The sequence below is a fragment of the Apteryx rowi genome, unplaced genomic scaffold (genome assembly GCF_003343035.1).
Source record: "Apteryx rowi isolate R43461 unplaced genomic scaffold, aptRow1 scaffold_51, whole genome shotgun sequence".
Lineage (NCBI taxonomy): Eukaryota > Metazoa > Chordata > Aves > Apterygiformes > Apterygidae > Apteryx > Apteryx rowi.
In genome coordinates, this window is record NW_020450772.1 from 72,588 (window position 1) to 96,249 (window position 23,662).

General features: G+C 36.4%; 1 protein-coding gene across 2 annotated transcripts in view; it reads left to right on the forward strand.

Annotated features, from left to right (window-relative positions):
* PIK3CB (phosphatidylinositol-4,5-bisphosphate 3-kinase catalytic subunit beta) overlaps positions 1 to 23,662 on the forward strand; it is a 114,165-nt gene that overhangs the window by 53,912 nt on the left and 36,591 nt on the right. For both annotated transcript variants that reach the window (XM_026080124.1, XM_026080123.1), the window contains exons 3-8: positions 9,714 to 9,899; positions 14,924 to 15,149; positions 17,013 to 17,236; positions 20,729 to 20,911; positions 21,176 to 21,346; positions 21,995 to 22,072. In XM_026080124.1, the coding sequence (XP_025935909.1) occupies positions 9,747 to 9,899; positions 14,924 to 15,149; positions 17,013 to 17,236; positions 20,729 to 20,911; positions 21,176 to 21,346; positions 21,995 to 22,072 (1,035 nt within the window). In that variant the 5' untranslated portion in view covers positions 9,714 to 9,746. The remainder of the gene's footprint in view (positions 1 to 9,713; positions 9,900 to 14,923; positions 15,150 to 17,012; positions 17,237 to 20,728; positions 20,912 to 21,175; positions 21,347 to 21,994; positions 22,073 to 23,662) is intronic.

The following is a 23,662-nucleotide window of genomic DNA, read 5'->3' on the forward strand; positions in this document are numbered from 1 at the left end:
GCAGTTGAAATAAACTGCTAGGAAATATTTATAGTAACTCATGATCTTTTAAAAATAACTTCCCAGGCTGCACTATAGATGTCTTGAATACTTAAAATCTTTGCTTTTTACAAAAATAACCATAATTCCTGTAGTGGAAAAATCTTAGCTTTGCTGATTTAAGCATTAGTATTTACAATCAAGTTGTTTGTATTTCTATTTAAATTTGTATGCGGTTTAGACTAAAATCCACCTACGCAGTTGTCGAAGGCCAGAATCCTGACTGGCTTCACCCTTTAGGGTATATAGGAAGTTCAGTGGCATGGTATGAAATAATCTATGGAATAAACTTTAATTGTCAATGCATTAGACTTCATCTTTAAAAGACAGTTGCTAATATTTATCCTGCATGGCCTGTGAGTTCTAGTGAACAGCAAATGGGATTCTTACTATGCATTGCCTGGCCTAGGTGTTTTTTCATGTCATGTTAAACCTTTAAACAATACTTTTGTAGAGGTCGGGGTTGCAGTTTCACATGACACCTGGTTTCATCTCTGTGGCTCCTGCCAAATGGGGATGGTAGTGTTCTTACCTCACCCCACCCTTCCTTCAGACCTAGTGCCTGCCTGACCCCACAGGGTGAGTCAGGCTGGTCCCTAATTTGATGGAAAACTAATAATGTTTTTTTTGTGTTGCTTTTTTTTGTTGTTGTTGTTGTGAGGCTAGGGAGGTGGGGAATAGAGAAGGAGGGCAGAAAGCATGGGCAGGCCTTTTTCTGACTACTGACCACCCTCAGAGTGAGCTAGGGATAACATGAAATTGCATGTAGGGAATGGTGACTTAGGAGAGAAAAGGCAGTGTTTGAGGTGATTCTGTTAGAGTTGGTGTGAATATAGTGGACGTCAGCAGGCTGGGAGTCCTGCTTAACTGCTGAGACCACTGCTAGTCTCCTGACTGTAGAACAGTCGTTCTGGACCTAGAAACTTGTAGGCTGGGGCAGCAGCTGTGATCTTGCTGTGATTTCAGGAATAGAAGAGGATATAGTTCTACAGAGCCACCAGCTGGCACGCTGCTCTACTGTATATACTCGACTTCATCAGGGTCTTCAAAGAAATCTGAATTTTTTTCCAATGTGAAGAAGGAATAGTTTTCCCTTTGTTCTTTTTTTATTCTTTTAAGTTCCATAGAACATAACCCTTCCTGCATATCCCAACTCCTTTTCCATCTTTGCTGCTAGATTCTTTTCCCTTATTTGTTCTCAAATGTTTCCTTCATGTCTTGCTCTTCTTTTTATAGTACTAGATGTTTACGTAGTTAGAAAAATGATTACAAAGATTATATTGTGCAAGTGCTTAGTGTTTCTCCTGCTTAGACTATGTGATCTGCTGCTGCTGTTTCCTAGAAAATTACTGTGGTCAGATTGTCATCTAGTCTGTTCTGGACAGTAAGATATTGTTTAAAGACTATTCCTGTGTGTCTGGATAGGGTGGCCCTTTTCAACTGCTTTCACTGCTGCAAGACTTTTTTTAGCCCCTTGACTGCCACATGACAGAGCAAGCAGTAAATAAAAAGCTGTATTGATTGCAGTGGTGGTCATCCTGGAATGTGGTGCTTAACACTTGTAATAACTTGTTATACAAAGCTAAGTAAAAGTCTGGGTAAGTAGAATCCCCTTTGCTTTTAGTTAATCAAAACAAGCTAGTTCCCGATATCTTTGTCCTTTATGTAAATATTCATGTTTTCAGTGAAAAGAAGAATAAATCAAGTTTCATGTTCAAAAATTTGACTATTCTAAAGCTTAACAAATGCAAATGCCATTTAACCAGAGGAGTTACAGATATTTATGCAGCCTTAAAATGTGCATCTGTTTGAAAGAGGTGGCTTAAGTGTAACTTACTTCATACGGGAACTAACCTTTTGATACACAGCAGGGGCGTGTGTGTGTGCATGTGTGTGTTGGTTTCAGCCCTCCCCCAGCAAAAAACCTTTTGGTATCCGTTTGGGGTAATATATTTCATTTGAGAGAACCACGATCACGTTTCAGGAATAGGTGGTATCATTTCAGATGTACAAAATCTTTTCTAAATAATTGTCTGAAGTCTAGAGTGTTGTGGTGCTATGAGGCTTCCAGGGGATTAGATGCTATGGGATATAAATGAGCATGTCAGAATTTTCCTCTAACATTTTATGTTATATGGGTGTTTATATTTCCTAGCTTCCTTGCAGCTTCCTTTACTTGTCTTTTATTGAATATTCTTTTTGATAGTTCTTTTGGATAATATATCAATGTTGCATTGGATTTGACACTGTTCTTTCAATTTAAAATAACAGAAAAATACACATCAGAGGATAAATGATAGGGGACTTGTAGCAAGTTCACATGTAAAGGAGAATTTCTAACTTAGTAACACAGTATGAAATTTGAGAATTGGTGCTTGTTCTTCAGTATGTTGGTTTTGGAAGAACTTACCTGACGCAGATTAATATTGAGTGTTGATAACTTTAATGATCCATGTGAATTTGTGAGTGCTTTTTAATGCCTATAGTCTTTTGCTAATATGACAAACTATTTTAAAGGATGTAAAATAATTTTCATCTAGCTTCTAAAAGGAAGGCAGTGCAGAGGGGAAAAAGACAAAAACATTTAATTTGCTTCCTCCTCCTATTGTATTAATTTTTTTCTTCTTTCAATATCTCTAAACCAACACAGTTCTCTTCCTGCCTAGAAGATAACTAAATGATGTTGACATTCTAACACAGTTATGTTGGATGAATGCCAGGAGCTTTCTAAATCACTTAAAATGTACAGTGGTATTTTCTGAGATACAATTTAAGGGGTAAAGAGGGATGGAGAAATTAGAAGAGGTGATGATGGAAAGAGGAAAAACAATATAAAACGGTGTAAAAACTTTCAACTCCTTTTAATTTTAGCTTACTGTTCAGAACTTGAGATGGCTGTAAATTTCTTCCTTTTAAATAAGTAGCTATAACTTTTCAGTATACAATAATACTGTTTTCTGCTCTCTTTGCTGGAGTTATACATGGATTACTATTAAATTTATAGATTGAATTTTAGCTTCAGAGAATTCATTCATGTCTCCATAAGCAGAATGTAGTCAGTACCTTGAAATACTAACTTCTGGTATGTATCACCAGTTATTCTTATATTTTAATGACCTTTTCTATTAACATTAAAAACTCAGTTGTAGACTCGTAGACTCATTTAGGTTGGAAAGGACCTGCAGAGGTCATCTAGTCTATCCTCCTGCTCAAAGCAGCTCTCATCAAGTTGCGCAGGCCTTTGTCAAGTTGGTCTTGACCACCTCTGAGGATGAAGACCCCAGAGCCTCTCTGGGCAGCCTGCTCCGGTATCTGACCACCACAAGTTACAGAACAACCCCTGCTCTCCCTTTTGCAAGGTTCCAGTCACAGATGTAGTCACCGTAGAATGGAGTTTGCCGCAAACTGGTCTCACCTACCTTCTCTGCCAAATCAGATGAACTCCTGAGTGGATGGTTTAGTATGTGAACATAAACCCAACTCATACGTACAGCTTCAGAAACCCTACTGATCCTTTAGTCTGAAAGATAAGTCTTGGAACACTGAGTGCATGCGTTTTGTTAATTAGCGTTGTGAAATGTTCCAGCGGTTCTGCCTGTGACTGACACTTGCCAGAAGTTTTGGCTACATTGTATGTACAAAGGTGATGGTTTGTACCTATACTATATAGCCCAGGCACTCATGCTTCTAGTCTGGTGTTTTGCTTGGGGAAAAAATGGAGTGAACTACAGTTCACAAAAACACATGCATTTTACTTCAGTCATCTTTCTTGGAACTTTTTAGACATTGACAAACACTGTACTGCATGTTGGATTAACTTTTCTGTAGGAAGCCGCCTGCTCTTGGTAGCTGTTCCCAACCTCCCTGTGGCCTGTTTGGTTAGGTGATTAAAGTATGGTTTTGTTTGTGAGGGAAGAAAAGGCTACAAGATTTCTTGATTTCTGGAATTAAACTGTTAGTACTGGAGCAATTCATTCAGTCTGCATAGACATAGCAAGTCCTTTTAAAAACAGCAGCAAAAAAAATCTGTGAGCACGTGGCTGTTCTGGTAAGCCGTACACAGTCCATGGTTCATTGGCTGGTCTCTCCTACTTTAAATGTCTGATTATCATGTGATAAAGGTTGCAATGCAGAGAGATGACAAAATTCAATTCTGTGACTTTCCCATTGATTTCACAGAGGAAATTCTTACATACTGTGGAAATCCATGATGAAGGTAAAAATAGCTTATATTGCTTCTGCGATGAAACAGTCTGGTCTGTTGTTAAACAGTGACAAGAGAAGTGAGTATTTACAGAAGAAATAAGTGATGAAGATCTTTAACTTGCTGTATGGTTCACTTGATTCCCTCCCTCCCCTTTTACCTAGCTGAAATTCTGTTACTGTAAGGTATTCATTTTAGTGTAGGCATTTAATATTTTAATTGTCTTTTATTTGGGTGTTTTTTCTCACAACTGAAAGCACCTGAAAGTGTGTTTTGAAGTGTGGCTTAATTACTCAGACTCCAGGCTGCTCTCAGAAGGGATGGTCCTGCCCTGTTCCCAACTGGGTGTTCCCACCACCGCCTTTCTGTGTTCGTGCAGCGTGCCTGCTTAGAAAGCTGTTTTCACTGAAAAAATAACTTAAAGAAATGCCAAGATCTCAGCTGGATGAGCTCTGTAATTTTGCTGACTGTGTGGTTGCCTAAGTGTTTACATGGTCTGAAGGCCCTCTTGAACAGAAAGGGCAGGATGACCTTACATCAGTTTTAGCCAGCTGTCAACATGCACCTTGAGGCTTTAGTTGCCTGAAATGCTGTGGCACAATCTGGAGGCTTGCTGCTAAGGAGAAGAGAAGATCCTGCTTCCGTTCCTTCTCTTGCAAGCTCAGGCACTCATTAGATCCCTTTGTGACTTGATTCAACTCAATAACCTGAAAGAAAAGTATATGTTGTTTTCACTTCARTAATAAGCTGGACCTGTGTATGAAGAGGCTTGATGTGTGCTGACGTGGGTGCAAGGGAGGGAGACAGAACTGGGGAGCGCAGAGTGGGGTGAACAGAAGAGAGGCTGGAGACGTTCTCTCTAGCAACCCGTGAGACTGGTGTATTGCATAGCTTCACTTTGAGGGTGTTATGAAAACCCTTTTATGGCATTGTGTGGAGGTTTACGGTCCAGATGCTGAAAACCTGAAGTGGTAGTTGTTCCACTTCAGTCTTAATGCTTGATACTCATACCAGCTACATAGTTTTATGGATGGAAAAATTGAAACTAGCTGTCTCGGTTTGATATAACTGGCTGCAGGGCTCCTTGTTTGTGTGCATTAAACATGTAAATACAAAGATCAGAGTTAGACTTTCTCTCTTTCTTTTCCTAGAGATGTTCTACTAATCTGTTTTTCATTTATTTCTGTGTATCTTAGCAACCCCTTTCAGGACTGGCAGCATATTAAAATACAAATTGAGCAGTTTGAGATAGATAGATATATCAATATATAAAAAATCTGAAATGCATAGCTCAAAGTCCAGAGCAAATTTACACTTTATAGGAAGTTTCTTGTGCTATCAAAACTACATACCTGTAATTTAGAAAAGCATTTAGGATTGAGCTATACCACTATCAAATAATTATTGATTAGATACTTGAATTGCCCAGCTTAAGTACTGTTTTAATTACTTCCTTCTTTTGTATGAGAAGTTGTTTTCACAATGACAGTAGACAAGAATAGCCATGAGGTTGAGAGCCTGAAATAGCTTTTTATTATTATTTTGATTGTTGTTTTTTTCCCTTTAGCTGGAAGTTGTTTAAAATCTCTTGTGTTACGGCTCGTGATCCAGATGGCTTTCTGCCTTTGTTTCGGTTACTGGATGTGAGCTTGCTGGTTAGGCACTAGCGCCGCTGCACATTTTACAGTTCAGCCCATGACTCATGCTCCCAGCCGTCTCATGTTGGCAGCCAGTGCTGTTCTCGGTATAAATGCTTGCTCTCGCTTGACCCCTGTGACGTCGGCTGCTGGTGGAAACCACATTTGTGACTGGACACTGACTGTAAGAGACACTAACCTGTTTCACTGGGGAAGGGACTGTTAAGTACCTCAGAGCAAGAGTTGCTTCCCAGCATGCTCAGACTAGCTAATGATTACTCTTCCTTTTCTTACTGAAAATGCAGATGGGATTAAAAAGGTTTCTGATGTCTATTATGAAAGTCAGCAGTTGTAAATGAATATCTAATAAGAACTTTATAACTATATTTTGCGTTTTCTACATTAGAAGATAAGTAGCACTCATAATTCTTTGAACATCTTAAACTCATTGAAGCACTGAATTGGTTTCAACAATTGCATATGTTGTAGGAAAACATCCAAAAGGTGATGAAAATAAAAAAGGAATTATGGTGAATTAAAATAGAAATTATGAATGAAATAACCATATTGAACCAATTAATTTTATTCTCCTTGCTACTGTACCTATTAAACTAATGCTTTGGAATGGACATACCACTTCTGTTTACTATGATGGCTAAAGGAGGCAACTCAGCATAGACTTAGTGTGTGTGCATGCAGGTGTTTGCATACAAATATGAAAAAGCTTTTGTTTCAGATCACTGAAGTGACTCTTCTGTAACTACTATTGTCAGTTACAACAAAATTGCAGCCAAGATGTTGTGGGTAGAAGTAGCTGGATGAGCAAAAACAAATGATACCACATTTAAATAATATCTTACTAAAGATATAATGATTGGTAATGTGTAACTACTTGTTTTCTCAAGATTTTCCGAGCAGATGCCATCTTATACTAATAGCGTAGTCTGTGTTGCATGACAGAGACTAGGTTTTGTTTATTTATTTATTTACATCAGAATTTAAGATACCAGTCACTGTGGTAAACTCTCCACACCCATTGATGAGTGAAGAGAAGGGTTTGTAAAGATCTGATAATTAAGATAAAATATTTTCCTGCCTGACTTATTCTTGTCACCAGCTCTATTTCCCCCCGCCCAAAGAAGTTCTTGTTTTGGTTCAGCCTGGTGCAACTGAGTGGATTTATTGTAAATGAGAACCCAATGATAAGAAACTATTATTCAATAATGATGATGATAATAGGAACTCCCTACTTTTTGCTTCTATTGAGTAGAGTTAAAAAATGTTTTTCATTACATGTTAATGTCTTCTGAAAGTTAAGATTTTTTTTTGTTTTTTTAAAGAAAATTCTGTTGTTCTCTTTTAGCTAGTACAAGGAAAATATTAATAAAAAGAGAGCCACATCTTTGGTGTGGTAACAGGATGGGTTGTCAGCAGTCGTGTTTGGGTCCTTACAGCTTCTGTAAGGCTGAATGGAAAGGCTTTGAAATTACTTGGGTCTTATTAGTCAGTGTATTTACATGGCAGTTAAAGATGAGACTTGAGGATGTTGTTTTGTATCTAAGCCAGCTTTTAACTGGCAAGCTGATAGTAGCACAGCTGCAGTACCAAATAGCAGCTTTGGGTATTTAGCAGGGCTCCATGCGGTGTTCGGGCTTGCTGTTCTACTGGTGACTGATAAGTGTTAGGAAGTTTCTCTAGCCACTTATTACAAAGCTCTTTCTCTACTGGAGATTTTAATTTCCTGAATTTTTCTGAATGTCAAATGAACCCTTTTAAAATATATTTTCAGTGAAGGGATGGAAACCAGTATTTAGGAATGAGGCAAAAATGGACTGTGGATATTTTAAAATGCTGATTTAAATGGTACTATTTGTTTAAAAAAAGATGATCAGTAAAATAGTTAGCACTCGACAGACTTTAATGTGTACAAAATATTAATAGTTTGCTTAACTGTAAATAAATAGTAATTGGTTTTGTGCTGCAGGCATACATTATTATTCATTGTAAGCATGTTCAGCTTTGCCCTATGCTTGCTTATTTATTTATTTCAATGCAAACTCTCAGTATCAAGCAGAAGATTACAAAAGAGACTTTCCAAGGGACCACTTTAGTATCCTTGTTGTCAGTAAAGATGATGATTCATATGACAGTGTATCACTTGATTTAAAGGTCTTCCAGTTTTTGATTTATAGTTTTAAATTGAGTTGAATTTGTGTGAAACTGGAATATCAACTAATTTAACTTCTTGTAAATGAAGCATTAACTGCTGCATATCATAGTGTTTGGATATAATAGCTGGTGTTATGAGCCTAAACCAAGCTATTTTATAAACAAAAAGGATAAGAAGCTGGAGAGGGAGGGGGATGATGCACCTTTGTGAAAAATGATGTAGTCAATCTCCTGGACTTCTGTGGTGGGTTCAACTACAGTGCGCTAGGAAAAGATTTCMGAGTTGCTTGCTTTGGGAGGGGGGAGCCCAAACCTAGTAATAAATTGCTTTGAAAACTTTTATTCATAAATGTGTTGCATATATGTTTAACTTTGTTGCACAGCATGATGATTATCTATAATTCTACTGCATGACCAAGTTAAGGAATCCTGCATTGTATTTGGCTATACCTATGATGTTATCACTTCTAGAAAGGATTACCTTTTGATAACGAATTTTGCGTGATGTCTTAACACAGGGAAAAATTATGCTATGTCAAATATTGACTTTTTAGCAGTGCAGTCTCCAGGAGTGACTGGATTTCAGAAAGCTTTTGTGCTTTTTTTCATTTCCTGATAAGCAGTTGCATCAAAGAGCATGTATGAATCTGCTATGGGATGCTACAAAGGACAGCAGCTCACTGAATTGATTAAATTCTGCTTTTTCAGCTGATGTTGTAGTAGGGGAAATACCTTGTGTTAAAGCAGACCAGGCCTGATGGCAGAGCGGGAAGGAGAAACAGAAGAGAAGGGAAGGACTGATAAAAACAAAAGCAGGAGGGAAGTTGTAGTAGTGTTGCACAGTTTGGTTTATCTTTTACAAATGGTGAGTTTCCTTATCCCATATTGTCCACCAAGAACAGAAAAGGTGCAGAGGTGAGTTGCTCTGTCTTTACTGGAGAAGTGGTTTACAGTAGTCTCCTACAACACTTCTCATTGCTTTGTCAGCTGAAAAGCACTGGATGGATGAAAAGGAGGTTAATACTTCAGTGAGCAGTGGCTGGAGGGAAAACATGTCCGTAGAGTGGTAATAGAAGACTTAGAAGGTCAGAAAAGCTAGAAGTAGTATTAAGAGTAGTTAAGAAATGATTTGAAATGTAAGGGACGAGTAATCAAGAGGCCAAAGAAAAGTGAATTGAAGTAGATTGCACAGTGGTTTTCCCTCCACCCCGCAGTGGAAGTAGTTTTCACAATGAGTTGAATTCGTAGCAGATGATCTGTCTTTTCACAAACAGTTTTGATTGTTTTGTGTTACAGTTCATCTGGAAGTTTTAATGGTTCCTATAGAAGTTTCTGACTATTATTTGAAACAGAAATGGTTAGGCTGATGTATTGGGTTGGCTAGGCTTCTTTTTTTTTTTTTTTTTTTTTTTTTTTTACTTATTCTTAATCATATAAACACCTGAACAGAAGTACTTTACCTGAGCAAGTACTCTTACTATACTAAATAGAATTAATGACTGAAACTTTACATACCTGTTTGCAATACTGGCATTTGAGACCCCAGACATGTGAGCTGAGCTGCACAAGCAGGCTTACGTAAACTTTCCAAAGACTTTAAAATGTGTGTCTAATTGTAGAAGGTGAAGTATACTGAATTTTGATTTTATTTTTTTTCCCCTAAGGCCATGTGGTTATGATATTGTTGAGATTCCATAATGCCTCCTGCCGTGACAGACAGCCTTGACATCTGGGCAGTGGATTCACAGATTGGTGCTGATGGCTCAATATCTGTGGACTTCCTATTGCCCACTGGAATCTACATCAACCTGGATGTCCCTCGAGATGCCACCATATCTCATATTAAACAGGTAAAACCAAATGGACAATTAAATTACAGGTTAACTTACATTCGGAATGAGTTCTATTACTGATTTTGATGTGCCTTTTGGAAAATCAAGTAATAAATTTGGGTAGGCGTAACAAAATAACTTATTAAAGGTGGGTGTATAACATTAAGGTGTTTATGTATCCAGGGGTTTTGATTTGTTTTTTGGGGGGCATAGAGTGAGGTTCAGAGAAATTGTTTCTTGCTGAGAGTTGCACTTCAGCTGAGATTACCATAATGACTCTATATTAATACTGTATTGTTACAAATAAACCTTTTTTCTTAATGCATCAGTAATACATTCTATACATTTGTTTAGTGTTTCTCTGATTAATATGGAAATAGGAGAGACTGTGTCCAAGTCGATTTTAAATACAAGTTACATGTTTAGCTCCTGCTTCTTCTGTTATCCACCAAAGATGGATGCTTTAAGAACTATCTGTGCCACTTTTTAAGTTTGTGTATAAGCCCGTTATTACTGCATCACTTTAAGAGTGTTAAGTGCTTGTTTTTGTTTTGTTTTTCCGTAATGAGTATGAAATATCCTTGTCCGTTTATTCTCAAAACAATTTTCTTTAATGTTCCTGTGTTTAAAAGAAGGGCTCTTTTTTACTCTTTATTTAAAATGTCTTTAATTTTGGAGGGATGTGATATGATGGATTTTATGTTTTGAAGGACAGCCTTACAAACAGTTTGTCCAGGGAATATCTCACGTAATTGTAAAAGGATGGAATTAATAAAATCTGATTTCTAAAATTCCAACGTATTTTGTTTTTTAAATTAGAACAATGGGTTTGATCTGTTCTTGTTTTTGGAGAATTTTGAATGCCTAGTTAGAGGATAACATACAATAACAGTAAACAATATTCTTCATTCTCTAAGCCCACGTTCATAAAACTGACCAGCCAGAGTTGCTTTTGCGCTGTTCTTCATACTGATGTGCTGTAACACAGATCTGAAGTTCACATAAAATTCTGCTGTGAATTTAAGCTGCTCTCACAGTGAAAATGTTGGAAATAAAATTGATCAGGATAAACAGGGAGCTTATAAAGCTTCCAGTCAAGACTGAAGGATAAATCTGTGTATATTCCTGTTCTAAAAGCCTGTCACAGCAGAGGGGCATAGGCTGAATTAGTGGTTTATAACCTTTTTAATTGACCTTTTGCTTTATTTGAAGAAAGACTCTTCTCATTTTATCACAGTTGTTGTTCCTAAAATTATTTGCTTCTGTGATCAAAAACGTGGAGCAATAGAGTATCTAGGCTAGATATGTAACTTTGCTGCAGATCACGAAGAGAATTGGCATTGCTAGAAAGAGTCACGCATTTGGAGCTCCAGTGTGGCACCCCTTCAGCCCATCTTTCCTTTCTGGACAGTATGTGTGACAGCTTTGGGGTTGTAAAAGTACTTAAAAGGGTAAAAGAAAGTCTTCTAAACTAAATCTTGAAAGACTTTGTATGACAGCAGCTTCTCAGATCCGGAAGTCAGTGATTCTAAAATAGGCTCTCTTACAACTATATAACACCCTTTTGTCAGGAAAACGTTGGTAATATGAAGGTAGTGTTAAAATAATTCACTTAGCTTTTAGTAATTAGATGTGTACTGATGTCTTGCTTTTTCAGTCTGGTTCCATTTTGCTTTCTTTCTGGCAGAAAATTCAGAGTATCATCCTTGTATTCATCCTTATTTTTTTCCATGAAAGGTATCATTCATGAATGATAATCTCATCTTTCTCTTTTTCATCAGAATGAGTTGCAGGTTCTTTGCTATTCCTTTCCTGTCTGCTTTAATTTAGGCATATAAATCCTTGTCATTCCTTCTTTAGTACGAATTTCTGTTGAGGGATTTTAGGCCTGCTGTGATACATAGCATGTGTAGGTCCTTGCAGCTGGGAAGTTCAAATTTAGTCCTTAATAAAAGGAATTCTTTTTCTTACACAATTTAATATCTGGCTGCCTGAATATAAGATTTTACTGTAAAACTTTAACCACTTCTTTTGATATTCAGTGAGGGTAAAGCTTGTTATTAGGTAATGTCATCCAGTAATGAAGTGATGAAATCAATTGAAAAAGGCTTATTATTCATGTCTGATGTGCAAAAAATGTTTGCATAAAGTCTCTTAATAATAGGATTTTTTTTTTGTGCCTGACAAATACAGAGAAGTCTTACAAACTTATGCTGGTTGGTCAGTTACGTACAGTGTGCACCAAAACCAGTCATTTTTGTTCTGTAAGAACTTAGTGTTTTCTTAATAAATAAACAAAAATAAATAAATAGAAGTCCTTTTTGCAGCTTTTCTTGTGAAGAGTATTAAGTGAGTTTAATCACTTTGATGTAAGATTCTGTATGAAAATTCTGTCTCTAGACTTGATAAGCATAATGATGGAAATCCAGCATAGGAAAGTCAAGATTCAGTATGACTATAGCTACAAGAATTAAAAAAGATACTTTTAGGGGAAAATGTAATCAAGGTGGTTGATTCATTAGACTTTAGACTTAAAAACATTAATGGACCTTCACTAAACATTATAAAGCATAGTTGAAAACTAGACAAAAGTATCAGTTTCTAGGGGGTTTTGTTTGTTTTTAATAAAAATCAGCCCTAGCAACACTTGGTCATCTTGTGGTACAGCTCAATTTAGGTTTGATCTGAATTGCATTTCTTTAAAACTGAAGACAGTAGCCAAAATGACAAGCAAACTGCTTGAAGAATTTCCTCCAAATTCATCTTCCCCAGAACTTCTCATGTTCTGTAGGCTCAAAAGCCATCTCTTAAAAAGTGAGGGAATAGTCTAAGGGAAGCGAAGGAAGGGGAACATGTAAGGAAATCATGACAGATATTAAAAAATAATTTTTATTTAACATGTTATTTTTCAATGTGGAAGTTTTTCAGCCTTAATTTTCTTCATATTATGAAGGCTGTCTTTCTGAAGGCAAGTTTAGAAACACTCTTTATGAGGAAAACAAATTAAGATTAGCACTGGTGTTTTGCAGCTCAAAGATAGTGTCCTTCATTTGCATCCTGCAGATCTCTAAAGTTGAAATTAATTCCTCCTCCAGGCTAGAAGTCGTAAAAATGGTGCATTAACCCATTAGATCATGTTGCTCCACAGCTAATAATTCCTTCAGTAAAGGAGAAGTATTAGTTGTGTGTTAGTGGCTGTGTAAGCATTGCAAGCTGGTGGCAGCAATGTGAAAGAACACAAGGCGGTATTTAAAATGGAGGTAGGGTGGAAAGGAGAGAAACCTCCCTTTTGTACAGGATGGATTGGTCTAGAGGAGATCTAATGCAGTAGTGTAGCCTTTTGCTTTGTGGACTAAGTAGTAGGTGACACTCTGCTGAACTTTCATCAGATAATAAAGACCATTTGAGGGCATTCAAACAGCAGGTTACTCTGGAGCGATCTACTGTGCGAATTACACCACCAGGTAATCTGCGCCTTGAGCATAGGAAACTTCTAAAAGAAGATAAAAAGGGTGATTTGTCATTCCATTGCATTGCTTGGTAAACAAATAAGTGCATCATTTTTCACTGCTGTTTGTTTATAGGGATATTTTTCTTCATATCAGTAGTAGTTTTAAATAATTTCTTGTAAGATGAAACTTTTGTAGATGCTAAAATATTTTGTATGAAGTGGACCRCTTATATTTTAGAAGACATGAGTGCCTCTAATAATTGAAGTGGTGCAACAAATAAGTTTCGTGTACTTAGTAAGTTGAGTGTACTCAAATACTTCAAATAATTCTGGCTGGAAGCATGTCACTGTTGTGTTAGTAAAAGGTTATCTCCATACAGGGGAATTTTTTATTCAGGAGTTGGTTCTAATCTTTGCCTGAAGTGAGCTTGTTGCCAGTATTGCAGTAATGAACAAAAACATATTTTGGGGGTTTGTTTGCATTTACATAAAAAAAAATATATATTCAGGAACAAACTGGAAAGCATAGTTCCAGCCTATTCTAGGGCTTTCAAGTTATTTTAGGTGCGTGAGTTAAGTGTTAGTGTTAGAGCCATTTTAAGTATGACTMTAGCATTAGTAAAACTAAAATAATATCTAGAAATTTGTGCCTTATTTTGATTTGACATACAACTCGTTTAAACTAATTGCAGGCAAATTGGGCATTTGGGACCTGCAGAACTATAACTTGTATTTTCTAAGGAAAAGAAGAATGTTAAAATGAGTTTACAAAAGTAAAGATCCCTTTTATTCATCCCAATAAGAACTCATATTTTTTTAGTTACTGATAATAGGTGCATGGGGTTTGTGCTTAACATGGTCAGTTTTTAAGTACAACTATTCCGTGTATTACTTCTGTAGTATTCTTTAATGATGAGACACACTACTACAAAATATTTAAATGGATCACTCATTTATCAGTTCTGTTGCTCGAAACTCTTCAATATAAATCCTCTGTATCAAGCCTCTAAATTACACATCCTGACTGAGATTTAGGTAATACATAAGAAAAAAACTAAGGTGCAGATGTCTTGAGAGAGGAGGGCTTTGACAGGAGGCTGTAGGGCTGGAAGGAGGAGAGGGACATTTTGCCAGCCGGGAGACGAGAACCCCTTCCCGGGAGACGAGAACCCCTTCCCGGGAGACGAGAACCCCTTCCCGGGAGACGAGAACCCCTTCCCGGGAGACGGTACGCGCTCTGCCGCTGTAGTGAGTGGCAGCCTGTGGGCCTGCGAGTTCAATGCAAGATGGACTGAGTCAATCCCGGGACGAGGGTTAGCACTGCCCTTCTCTCATCATCTCACAGTACTTGTCCTATGTGTTTTTTACCTTAGGGATATTTATACATATTAATTGCTGTTTAAGAATAACCTCAAAACAAAGACTAAAGACAAGATAAAGCAAATGTTTAAAGATATGTAGCAATAAAAATGAAGAATTTAACAAACGTTTTATTCTTAAGCCACTTTACTTTTATATTTTTCAGGGAACATAAATGGAAATTCATGTTGCCTTCAGTGCTGTAAGATATGTCTGTGTGTGTTTTTTGCAGCTGTTATGGAAGCAGGCGCATACATATCCACTCTTCCATCTCCTTATGGAAATTGACTCTTACATGTTCTCATGTGTGAATCAGACTGCTGTACATGAAGAATTAGAGGATGAAACTCGGAGACTTTGTGATGTTAGACCCTTTCTTCCTGTCCTTAAACTAGTGACAAGGAATTGTGATCCAGGAGAAAAGTTGGATTCCAAAATAGGTGTCCTTATAGGCAAAGGTAATTGCATTTACTTTCCATTTTTTTGAAAAAGGAGGGGAAACTTTATATTGCTTGAGGGTCTTATTTGGGCAGGTAACAGTGGAAAAACATTAAAGGAAGTATTTCTGATCCTGTCTTCCAGAACTTCCCTTTCTAAACTAATATTGATATAATTTAAAAGAATTTAATTACTATTTATCACATCAAGGTGAAGCATTTGAAAGTTGATGGGAGGTAATTTTGAAGAGAAAAAAATCTAAATAATTGAACAAAGGAACATATCTGGTAGAGCTATTACAAGTAAAAACAAATCATGTGACTGGAGGTGAAATCCCAGTTCAGAGCTTGTGCATGACCTTTTGACTTGTCTACAAGACAAGGTTGAAAAGTTAAATGGCAAATATGTTTCTATAACAGTGACCTGATTTTACGTTTGTTATAACTACTTAATCCTCTTTTTCTCTCTGCAATGAATTGGGATGGCCAAATAGCTCTTTTAGGGGTTACTGCATAATCAAAATAAGAATGCCTTTGAAAGGATTTCTTACTTCATTTTATTTTACGGCACTCTATTGCCTTGCTGCTACAATTTGAGGGCAAATTTTATCTTATTAGATGGTGGGAAAAAATCTGTTATTGCTAAGTGAAGGAAAGCATGATAACTTGAAAAGCCATATCTTAAGAAGCTTAACAGCAAACTCAATATACAGAAGAAACTAGAAATTATTCTGGTTTTGGTGCATGTGGTTTCTGAGTTGGTTAACAATATGATTCTTGTTTTTGCTTTCAATTGTGGCAGTGATTTTCAGCAAACAATGAAAAGCTATTTTTAAAGGTTTCACAGTAACTTGTTCTTGATGTTATTTCAGAATTTTCAGCTTTAAAATCTACTCTGCTTCGTTATACAATAAAGATTGACAGGGTCCTGTGAGGTCATACCTCTTGTTTGAAAACAATGAACCATTGTTAGCTCTTTTATAAAGACTGCAGGTTTTGTTTAGATTTCAGCAGTACACTGTCTGCCTATTTGTTAAAGCTGACAATGGAAACTGTTTGCCAGTTTAACCATTCAGACATAGGATTTTTGACAGATTCTGAGATTCACATTCTTTAATAAATATTTTGCTAATTATGGCTGTGCAAGATGCTTCTTTATTTAGCCCCTATTCTGTACCTCAGCAGTGGGGAAAAAAGCATTCCAGGCTAAGCTTCTAAAATTGATGTGCTTTGTTCTTAAAAGGTGTTTAGTGCTTTGTTTAATTTGGACAATATCCTTCAAAGTTCAGGAGAAATGTAATGCTTGCAGGTACCTATACTTTATGTAGTACTGAAGAAGCACAGCTGTGTAGACTATCCAGTGTATACTTTTTTTTTTTTACATATTTTAGAAAAGGAGCTTTACTGGGTTTGGGCTGGTTTAACTTTCAGTCCTTTCATTTTGACTTCAGTAGAAGATTTAATCACAAAGAAAAACCAAGAGTAATTTGTTAATTTATAGTCCTATTTTCCTCCTTTTTTGCCTTTTAAAAACTGTTGTTATCTTTCTGGGGGGAAAAATGGATAACTTGCAAACACTTCTTCCCATATATGGTCTTCATAATGCATTTGCCTTGCTTTACTTGCATTTGCTGTTGTAAGGGAAGACTTGAGCTTTCTCAGTCTCTTGAAATCAGGGTGAGGTTGGCTTTTCCATTTAATGTTTCCTAAGAGAGACATTGGTTTTTGCTATTTGCTAAACTCACTTTTGACCACTTGTTTTAGATGGGATGATTCATGAAGAAAATCACTCGAGCAGCTTCAAGATAATAAAGGTGTGACTGGTATGGAATAGATAGGCAGTATTTGTGCAGTTAGGTATTCTTTTTGATTGAATTTTCGTAGGTCTCCATGAGTTTGATGCCTTACAAGACCCTGAAGTGAATGACTTCCGAGCTAAAATGCGAAGAATCAGTGAGGAGAGGATTCAGTCGCTTGTTGGTCTCTCTTGGATGGACTGGTTAAAGCACACTTACCCACCAGAACAGGAGCCTGTTATCCAAGAGAGCTTCCAAGATAAGCTCTATAGTGGAAATCTTGTAGTTGCCGTTCATTTCGATAACTGCCAGGTAGGAATGATTGTCATGTTTGACCAGTTGTACTGTTCTTGATTCTGGTGTGAGTTAGCATGTGATGGATCAAAGATGTGAATGAAATAGAGCATTAATGTTATGATACTTGTTTCTAAAATGCAGATTCTTTTACCAGGGTCCTTGACTTTTGAAAGGAAGTGAGGAAGAGTAGTTCGCAGTAGTGAACTGAACTTCTAAAGTCAAATTACATTAACTGATGAAGGGCAATGCTAATCCACTGTATAATGCAGTATATAATGTGACAATAACCATATAGTTTGTATATGTATGTTGTTCTGTACTAATGGGAATGTAGCAAGAGCAGTGTAACTGGAGCAGAAAAATTTTACCATTATAGTTTATATGTTTTATCTTAACTGTACAACGTATTTTCTGTATTAGTTCTTGTTCATTTAAGTGTAAAATGTAATTCAAAGTTGGCAGAATTTTTTTGGGCCAATTTTTGTTGCATTACTTCACTAGGGATTGGGAGACAGTGTATTCAGCACACTACTTGTGTGTGATTCATTGCTGAAAATTCCTGGGGTTAATCTGATAATATTTAGGTTGAGAAATATGTTAAAAAAAAGGAGTTACTATTCTCTAAACTGGACATACATATAGACAAACAAAATATTGGCTGAGACTTAAAATTACCCTAATAGTTCAGCAAACAAACCCCATAGCTTATTTTTAAAGGAAAAAGGAAACTTCAATTTCCACCTAGAATAACAGTTTTATTTTATTTTTCTGATGATGAAGTTGCTATGATTCTGCTCGAGTCCAGCATTCCTCATGCCCCTGTTTACACTGTAGTCTTTTTTAATAACAGCGAGGAATCAGAATGGGAAAACTTAGAATCTCAGAAGCATGTAATGTATCTGACTATATTTGGTATGTGTTTTGACCCAGTTGTTAGATATTGATGATTCAACCAATTTTATTTACAAAGCTATAGTATTACAGATAGCATCTTTATTAACTGAAGAAAAATCCAAAGTAGTAAAAACATGTCTGACTCTGGAAATGCTAAATGAAGGGGTGAATATTAAACTTGGTAGCCAGCAACACTAGCTGAAGTTGGATGCGTGGATGGTTGGTTGGAAGCACCTTATTCCATCTCCAGCTTAGTAAGGACTTGTAATTGTCCAGGGGGAATGAGAGGTGAGTTCAAATATCTGAGTTTTGGTCTGCTCTTGATTTAAAGTACTACAGTCACGTGCATTTGAAAACGGCACAAAAGCAGCACAAAAGTTCTTGCTGGTGCAGAATGTGTTTGCCTGCCACCTTAATAGTTTGGACGGCTGACACTTGAAATGCCTCAGATGCTTCTGCTGCCTGTTCTGACCTTCAAAGCTATGAGCAGTTCAAATCTGAGCTGTTTTAATGCAAGAACTCTGCTCCAGACTTTGCTACTTGCACTTAGTACTAAATATCGTAACAGGAGAACTAAAGAAAAGTATGGGGACTGCTGTGTCCTTTCAGTAGGAATGCTGTACAAGACAGAGAGGAGAAGATTAAAATACTTGTTGCCTAGAATATATGGGTGAGCTGTCAAAGCTCCCTCACGGGCTCTGTGAGCAAGAGAATGAAACTGGTGCCTGCTGCTGTGCCATACAGCTGAGGGCCTGCAATGAGGGGGGAAAAAGCGGCTGTCGTAGTGCCAGCTTTCTGGGAAGAAAGAGTGGCATTCCCTGACTTCCTCAGTATCAGTTATGATAGGAAAAGAAAGCCTTCAGAGTTTGGCAGCATTTTGAAAGGAAGAAGCTGTTGTGAGCCATGCGGTTTTGAAACTGAGAAAATATTGAATTAATTTTGCCTGAATTTATGATTATGCTTTTCCATTTGGACAGCTTGGCTTCTTACCAATAAGCTTTTATATAAATAAAGCACAAGACAAAAGAATGCGAGCAAGACCACATTTTCTGTTTCTAAATAATTGCTTTTAGAATTCTTACATGTTCAGCAGTGTGTGAATGTTTAAATTAAAAAAAAACAACAAAAAACAGACCCTCTGAATGAACCTTTGCAAATAAATGTATGTAGAACATAATGTGGTAGATTAGGGGAGATAAAAGATTTAACAGAAGTTTTTTTTTTTTTTTTTACTTTTGGAATTCTAAATTAATTTAAACCTTTATTTGCTAATTAAAAAAAAAAAGTAACTTATCTTTAACTGTTTAGAACAGAATCAAAACTAGAGCAACTATGGAAATATGTAAACAGTTTCTAAAAGATCTGGCTATTTTCTTTGAAAAATGTTTTATTCAGAATGCTACTAGTACTGGCTGCTACCCCTCTTCTCTCCAATTCTCCAAATAAGATAGTGTAAGAAAGAAAAAAAAAATTAGCACATTTAATACTGCTAAACACCATGAAATACATACATGTTTTGTTGTCTCCTCCATTTGCATTGTAAAATGCAAAGTTCTAGTACAGTATCCTGAAGCTCAGAGTTCAGGGAGACTCTCTTAATAGCTGCTGAATCAATTGCCTTTTTAACTAATTGCGCCCAATCCAGTGAATATGGATTTATGTGCTTAAATCTGTGCTTTGAGGACTTCATTAAACACATATATGAGCACATGCAAATTGGACCTTGAATTATTCCTTGATACATTCAACACTATGGACAGTGGTTTATGGTAAGATGATAACAAATGAATCTTTGATTTTATGCACATGAAACGAGTCTTGGCAGCTTAACTTAAAGTTGAAAGAATCGCAAATCAAAAACCAGACTGGTTCAAATATGGAAAAATTAAATAAACATCAATTTCATTTTATTAGAAACTCCTCAAATATGCTACTCTATGTATTCTGTTTCAGTGAAATTCTGAAAATAATACAAAAATATTCAAATATATTCAAAAGCCATCTAGATAGGGTCCTGGGCAACCTGCTGTAGGTGACCCTGGTTGAGCAGGGGAGTTGGACTAGATCTCCAGGGCTCCCTTCCAACCTCAACTGTTCTGTGATTCTGTGGAATATCTGAAATGAAGTTTGCTTAGATTTGCTTTACTTGAATTTGGATAAAGTTCTGTGTTCTTACAAGTATAAGCAATATAAAAGCTTAGGGGTTGACCATTTTGCAGCTTTTGGATGACTACTGCTCCATTTGCATTGACAATGTGTAGATTAACTGTAAGTGTCGGAACAAGACTTTTTAATACAATAACATATTTCTACCTGAGTGGCAAAACTGAATGCTCAGATTTGAAGAGATACGTATAAGAACATTCAGATGAAGATAGCTTAAAGTTGCATAATTGTGTGATAGTTAAGTATTTCCTAGAAACTCTTGTTTTTGAGGTTCATCCAAATATATTAGAAACAGTTTTTCAAAAGAATCTGAATTATTTAACTTCTAATTTATGTAGATATTTTGGCAGACTTGAAAGATTGTATTCATTGTGCATGCTATAATTTAAGCCTTGTATATCTGATATGAAAAATGGATATTCAGTATTCCTGTTTGTGTTTTGTTAGGATGTATTTAGTTTTCAGGTGTCTCCTAACATGAATCCCATCAAGCTGAATGAACTGGCAATCCGAAAACGTTTGACTATCCATGGAAAAGAAGATGAGGAAGTTGATCCTGCTGACTATGTGTTGCAAGTTAGTGGGAGGCTAGAATATGTTTTTGGTGACCACCCGTTAATTCAATTTCAGGTACATAAACTCTTTAGAACTTACTGTAACAGTTACACTCTGGGGCCTTGGCCACAGTCTCTTCTTGCTCCGTGTGCCATTGGGAGGCGATCCTGCTGAGCAGTACTATGCTTCCTCCTCATGTCTGCACACTGCTTCCCTGTGTATTCAATTATAAAATATAACATATATCCCAATTCCTTTGTATACCTGTAATATATTATTGATYCTTTGCTATAGGAATGTTCAGTTAGTTTATAACAACTATTTTCCACGTGTTTTTAGTACATCCGCAATTGTGTGATGAACAGGACTCTTCCTCAACTGACTCTCGTCGAGTGTTGCACCATAAAGAAAATGTGTGAGCAGGAGATGATTGCCATAGAAGCTGCCATAAACCGAAAATCGTCCAACCTTCCTCTTCCTCTGCCACCAAAAAAAACAAGAACAACAACTGTAAGTTCGTCTGGAGAATATTTAACACTCAGAGGGAACAGTGACTTGTTCAACATAAACTACCAATGCCTGGATGTCTGCTACTACTTCTCTTTTCCAGTGTAGGCCTCCCGGGTCTGCTCAGGGCTCGCTGTTGCTTGCTTGAAGGATTGCATGGGAAATAGGATGATGGCAACTCTTGCCATCGTATCCGTCTAACTTTTCTTTTAATATGGTGGTGCATCCTTTGTTGTTAAACTTGTCATGTCCTTGTAACACTGTTATAATTTGCATAACTTCATTCTTAGAAATGTGGACAGTCTATGAAACAGTTTTTGTTTTAAACAGCGGGTATATATTCAGAATGAATAATACATTTGAGGGGTTATATTTAATTGTCAGCAGATATTACTCAATGTATCTTCTTATTTTGTCTCAGTATTTTCAGATGGTTATTTTTTCCTAACCCCTTTCCATTTAGGGCACCTAGTGTGCTCTAGTAGTTATGATAACCAAATTTTTTTTTTTAAGATCTCTTATTCATTTTTAAAATTATACTTTTTTTTAGTTTGTATTGATGACTTTCACTAAGATGTTTAGCTTGTAAAATAGATCTCAGTATGCTACATTGATTAAGAGAAAACTTGTATTTTTTGTTTCACTTCTCAGAATGTATGGGATATTTGCAACCCTTTCAAGATTATTCTGTTAAAGGGCTATAAACTAAATACAGAAGAAAACGCCAAAGTAAGTAATAGCGCCTAGTATCAGAAGACATTCTGTTCATTATCTGGTGATTTTCAGTGTTTATTGAACTCAAAATCCTACAGGTTTTAATTCAGCAAAAGAGTGTAGGCGTTTTCAGCTAGTCCCAGTTATATTGGTATATAGCTTATATGTCTGAAGTTGGGTATTATGTGTTATTAATAATCACAGACAGTATAATATATTTTATATATATAATTACAGACACTTATGTTCATATTTGCTAATATGGTACATGATTTTAGGAAGGTATCTGTAAGCACTAATATTGGTGTGAAATAAGCCTATTTGAACTGTCGTGCTATAAACATCTAAAACAAATGTGGATTAAATATAAAACTATTTTTGATGGAACATAAAGTGAAATATGACATTTATGTATAGTCCAAACTATATTCTGTGTGTCTAAGTATGGATTGCATGCTTCTATAGTCTGTCTTTTATTTTCTAAACATGCTGAACACAAAAAAAAATATGCTATCACTTCCTGTAAAATGTACATGACTGGGCTTCTGTCTGTATTACAGACCACAAGTTGTTAACACATGGGAATTTATTGCACGATTACTTTTAAGACCTTACAAAGCCCTTGAAATAGAACAACATTCATTTCCTTTATTTTGTTTGGCAGACAATTAAGTAAATAGTCATGTAGATTAGAAAGAAATTCAAAATTAGCCATTGAGGTTTGCTGTTGTCATGCTAATGTAGTATTAGGGATACTACATTATTATAGCTAAAGGAATCATAGTTGCAATTTTACTGCATGAGGCAATGACTGTGGAAATGAATGTGTGCCTTTCCTATGTCTAAACCATTGTTTAGCTAGTTGTATTATTATTTTAATTTGACATTCTGTAGAGTCTTGGAGCCCTTAAAGAAAGGGAGTGGGGGAAGAGGGTGGATAGCATACCTGTCAAGGGTTTTTTGTTTCTTTTTTTGTATGTACAAAAATTGAGCTATGATTAATTTCAGTATGCCTTTAGAGGAAAAAGAAAATCTGTTTATCTTGTGCTTGAGGAGGAACAACAAAATTTGGCTCTTCTTTAGTATTGGTCTTTGTGGAGACTATCTAAACAGTATTTAGTATTTTAAATGTATTTCTTGATTTCTTAATGTCTTAGAAACTGAAAGTCCTGTAGTTACCCCAAAATAAGGGTGTGTGAAGTAACCTTGCAAGCTTGTGCATGTTTCCCTGCATTGTCTCTTGAAAACATAGTTGTTTCCCCAGTCCTGATTCTGTTGAATTCACTGCTGTTGTTCTTTCAGTTTCACTGTGCTTTGGATCAAGCCAATATTCATCCCTTTTTGCTGAAACCACCGACAGATTCATAAATGCAGTGTTTGTAGTAAGAAGCGAAATGTCTGCCAGATTAATAGTGCTCTACTAATGTGTCGTCATTCTTGCTGATACTATTCAAGAATTTAGAAACTTAGAAACATGCAGTTTTCTGTGTACATCTGTTATTAAGTAGGAATGCAGAAGTGAGCCACTTCTTAGCATTGACCTGTAATGTGTTTAATTTTGGAGTCAATAGCTGCGGCTTCGCTTCTCACCCTTTTCCTTTCCTG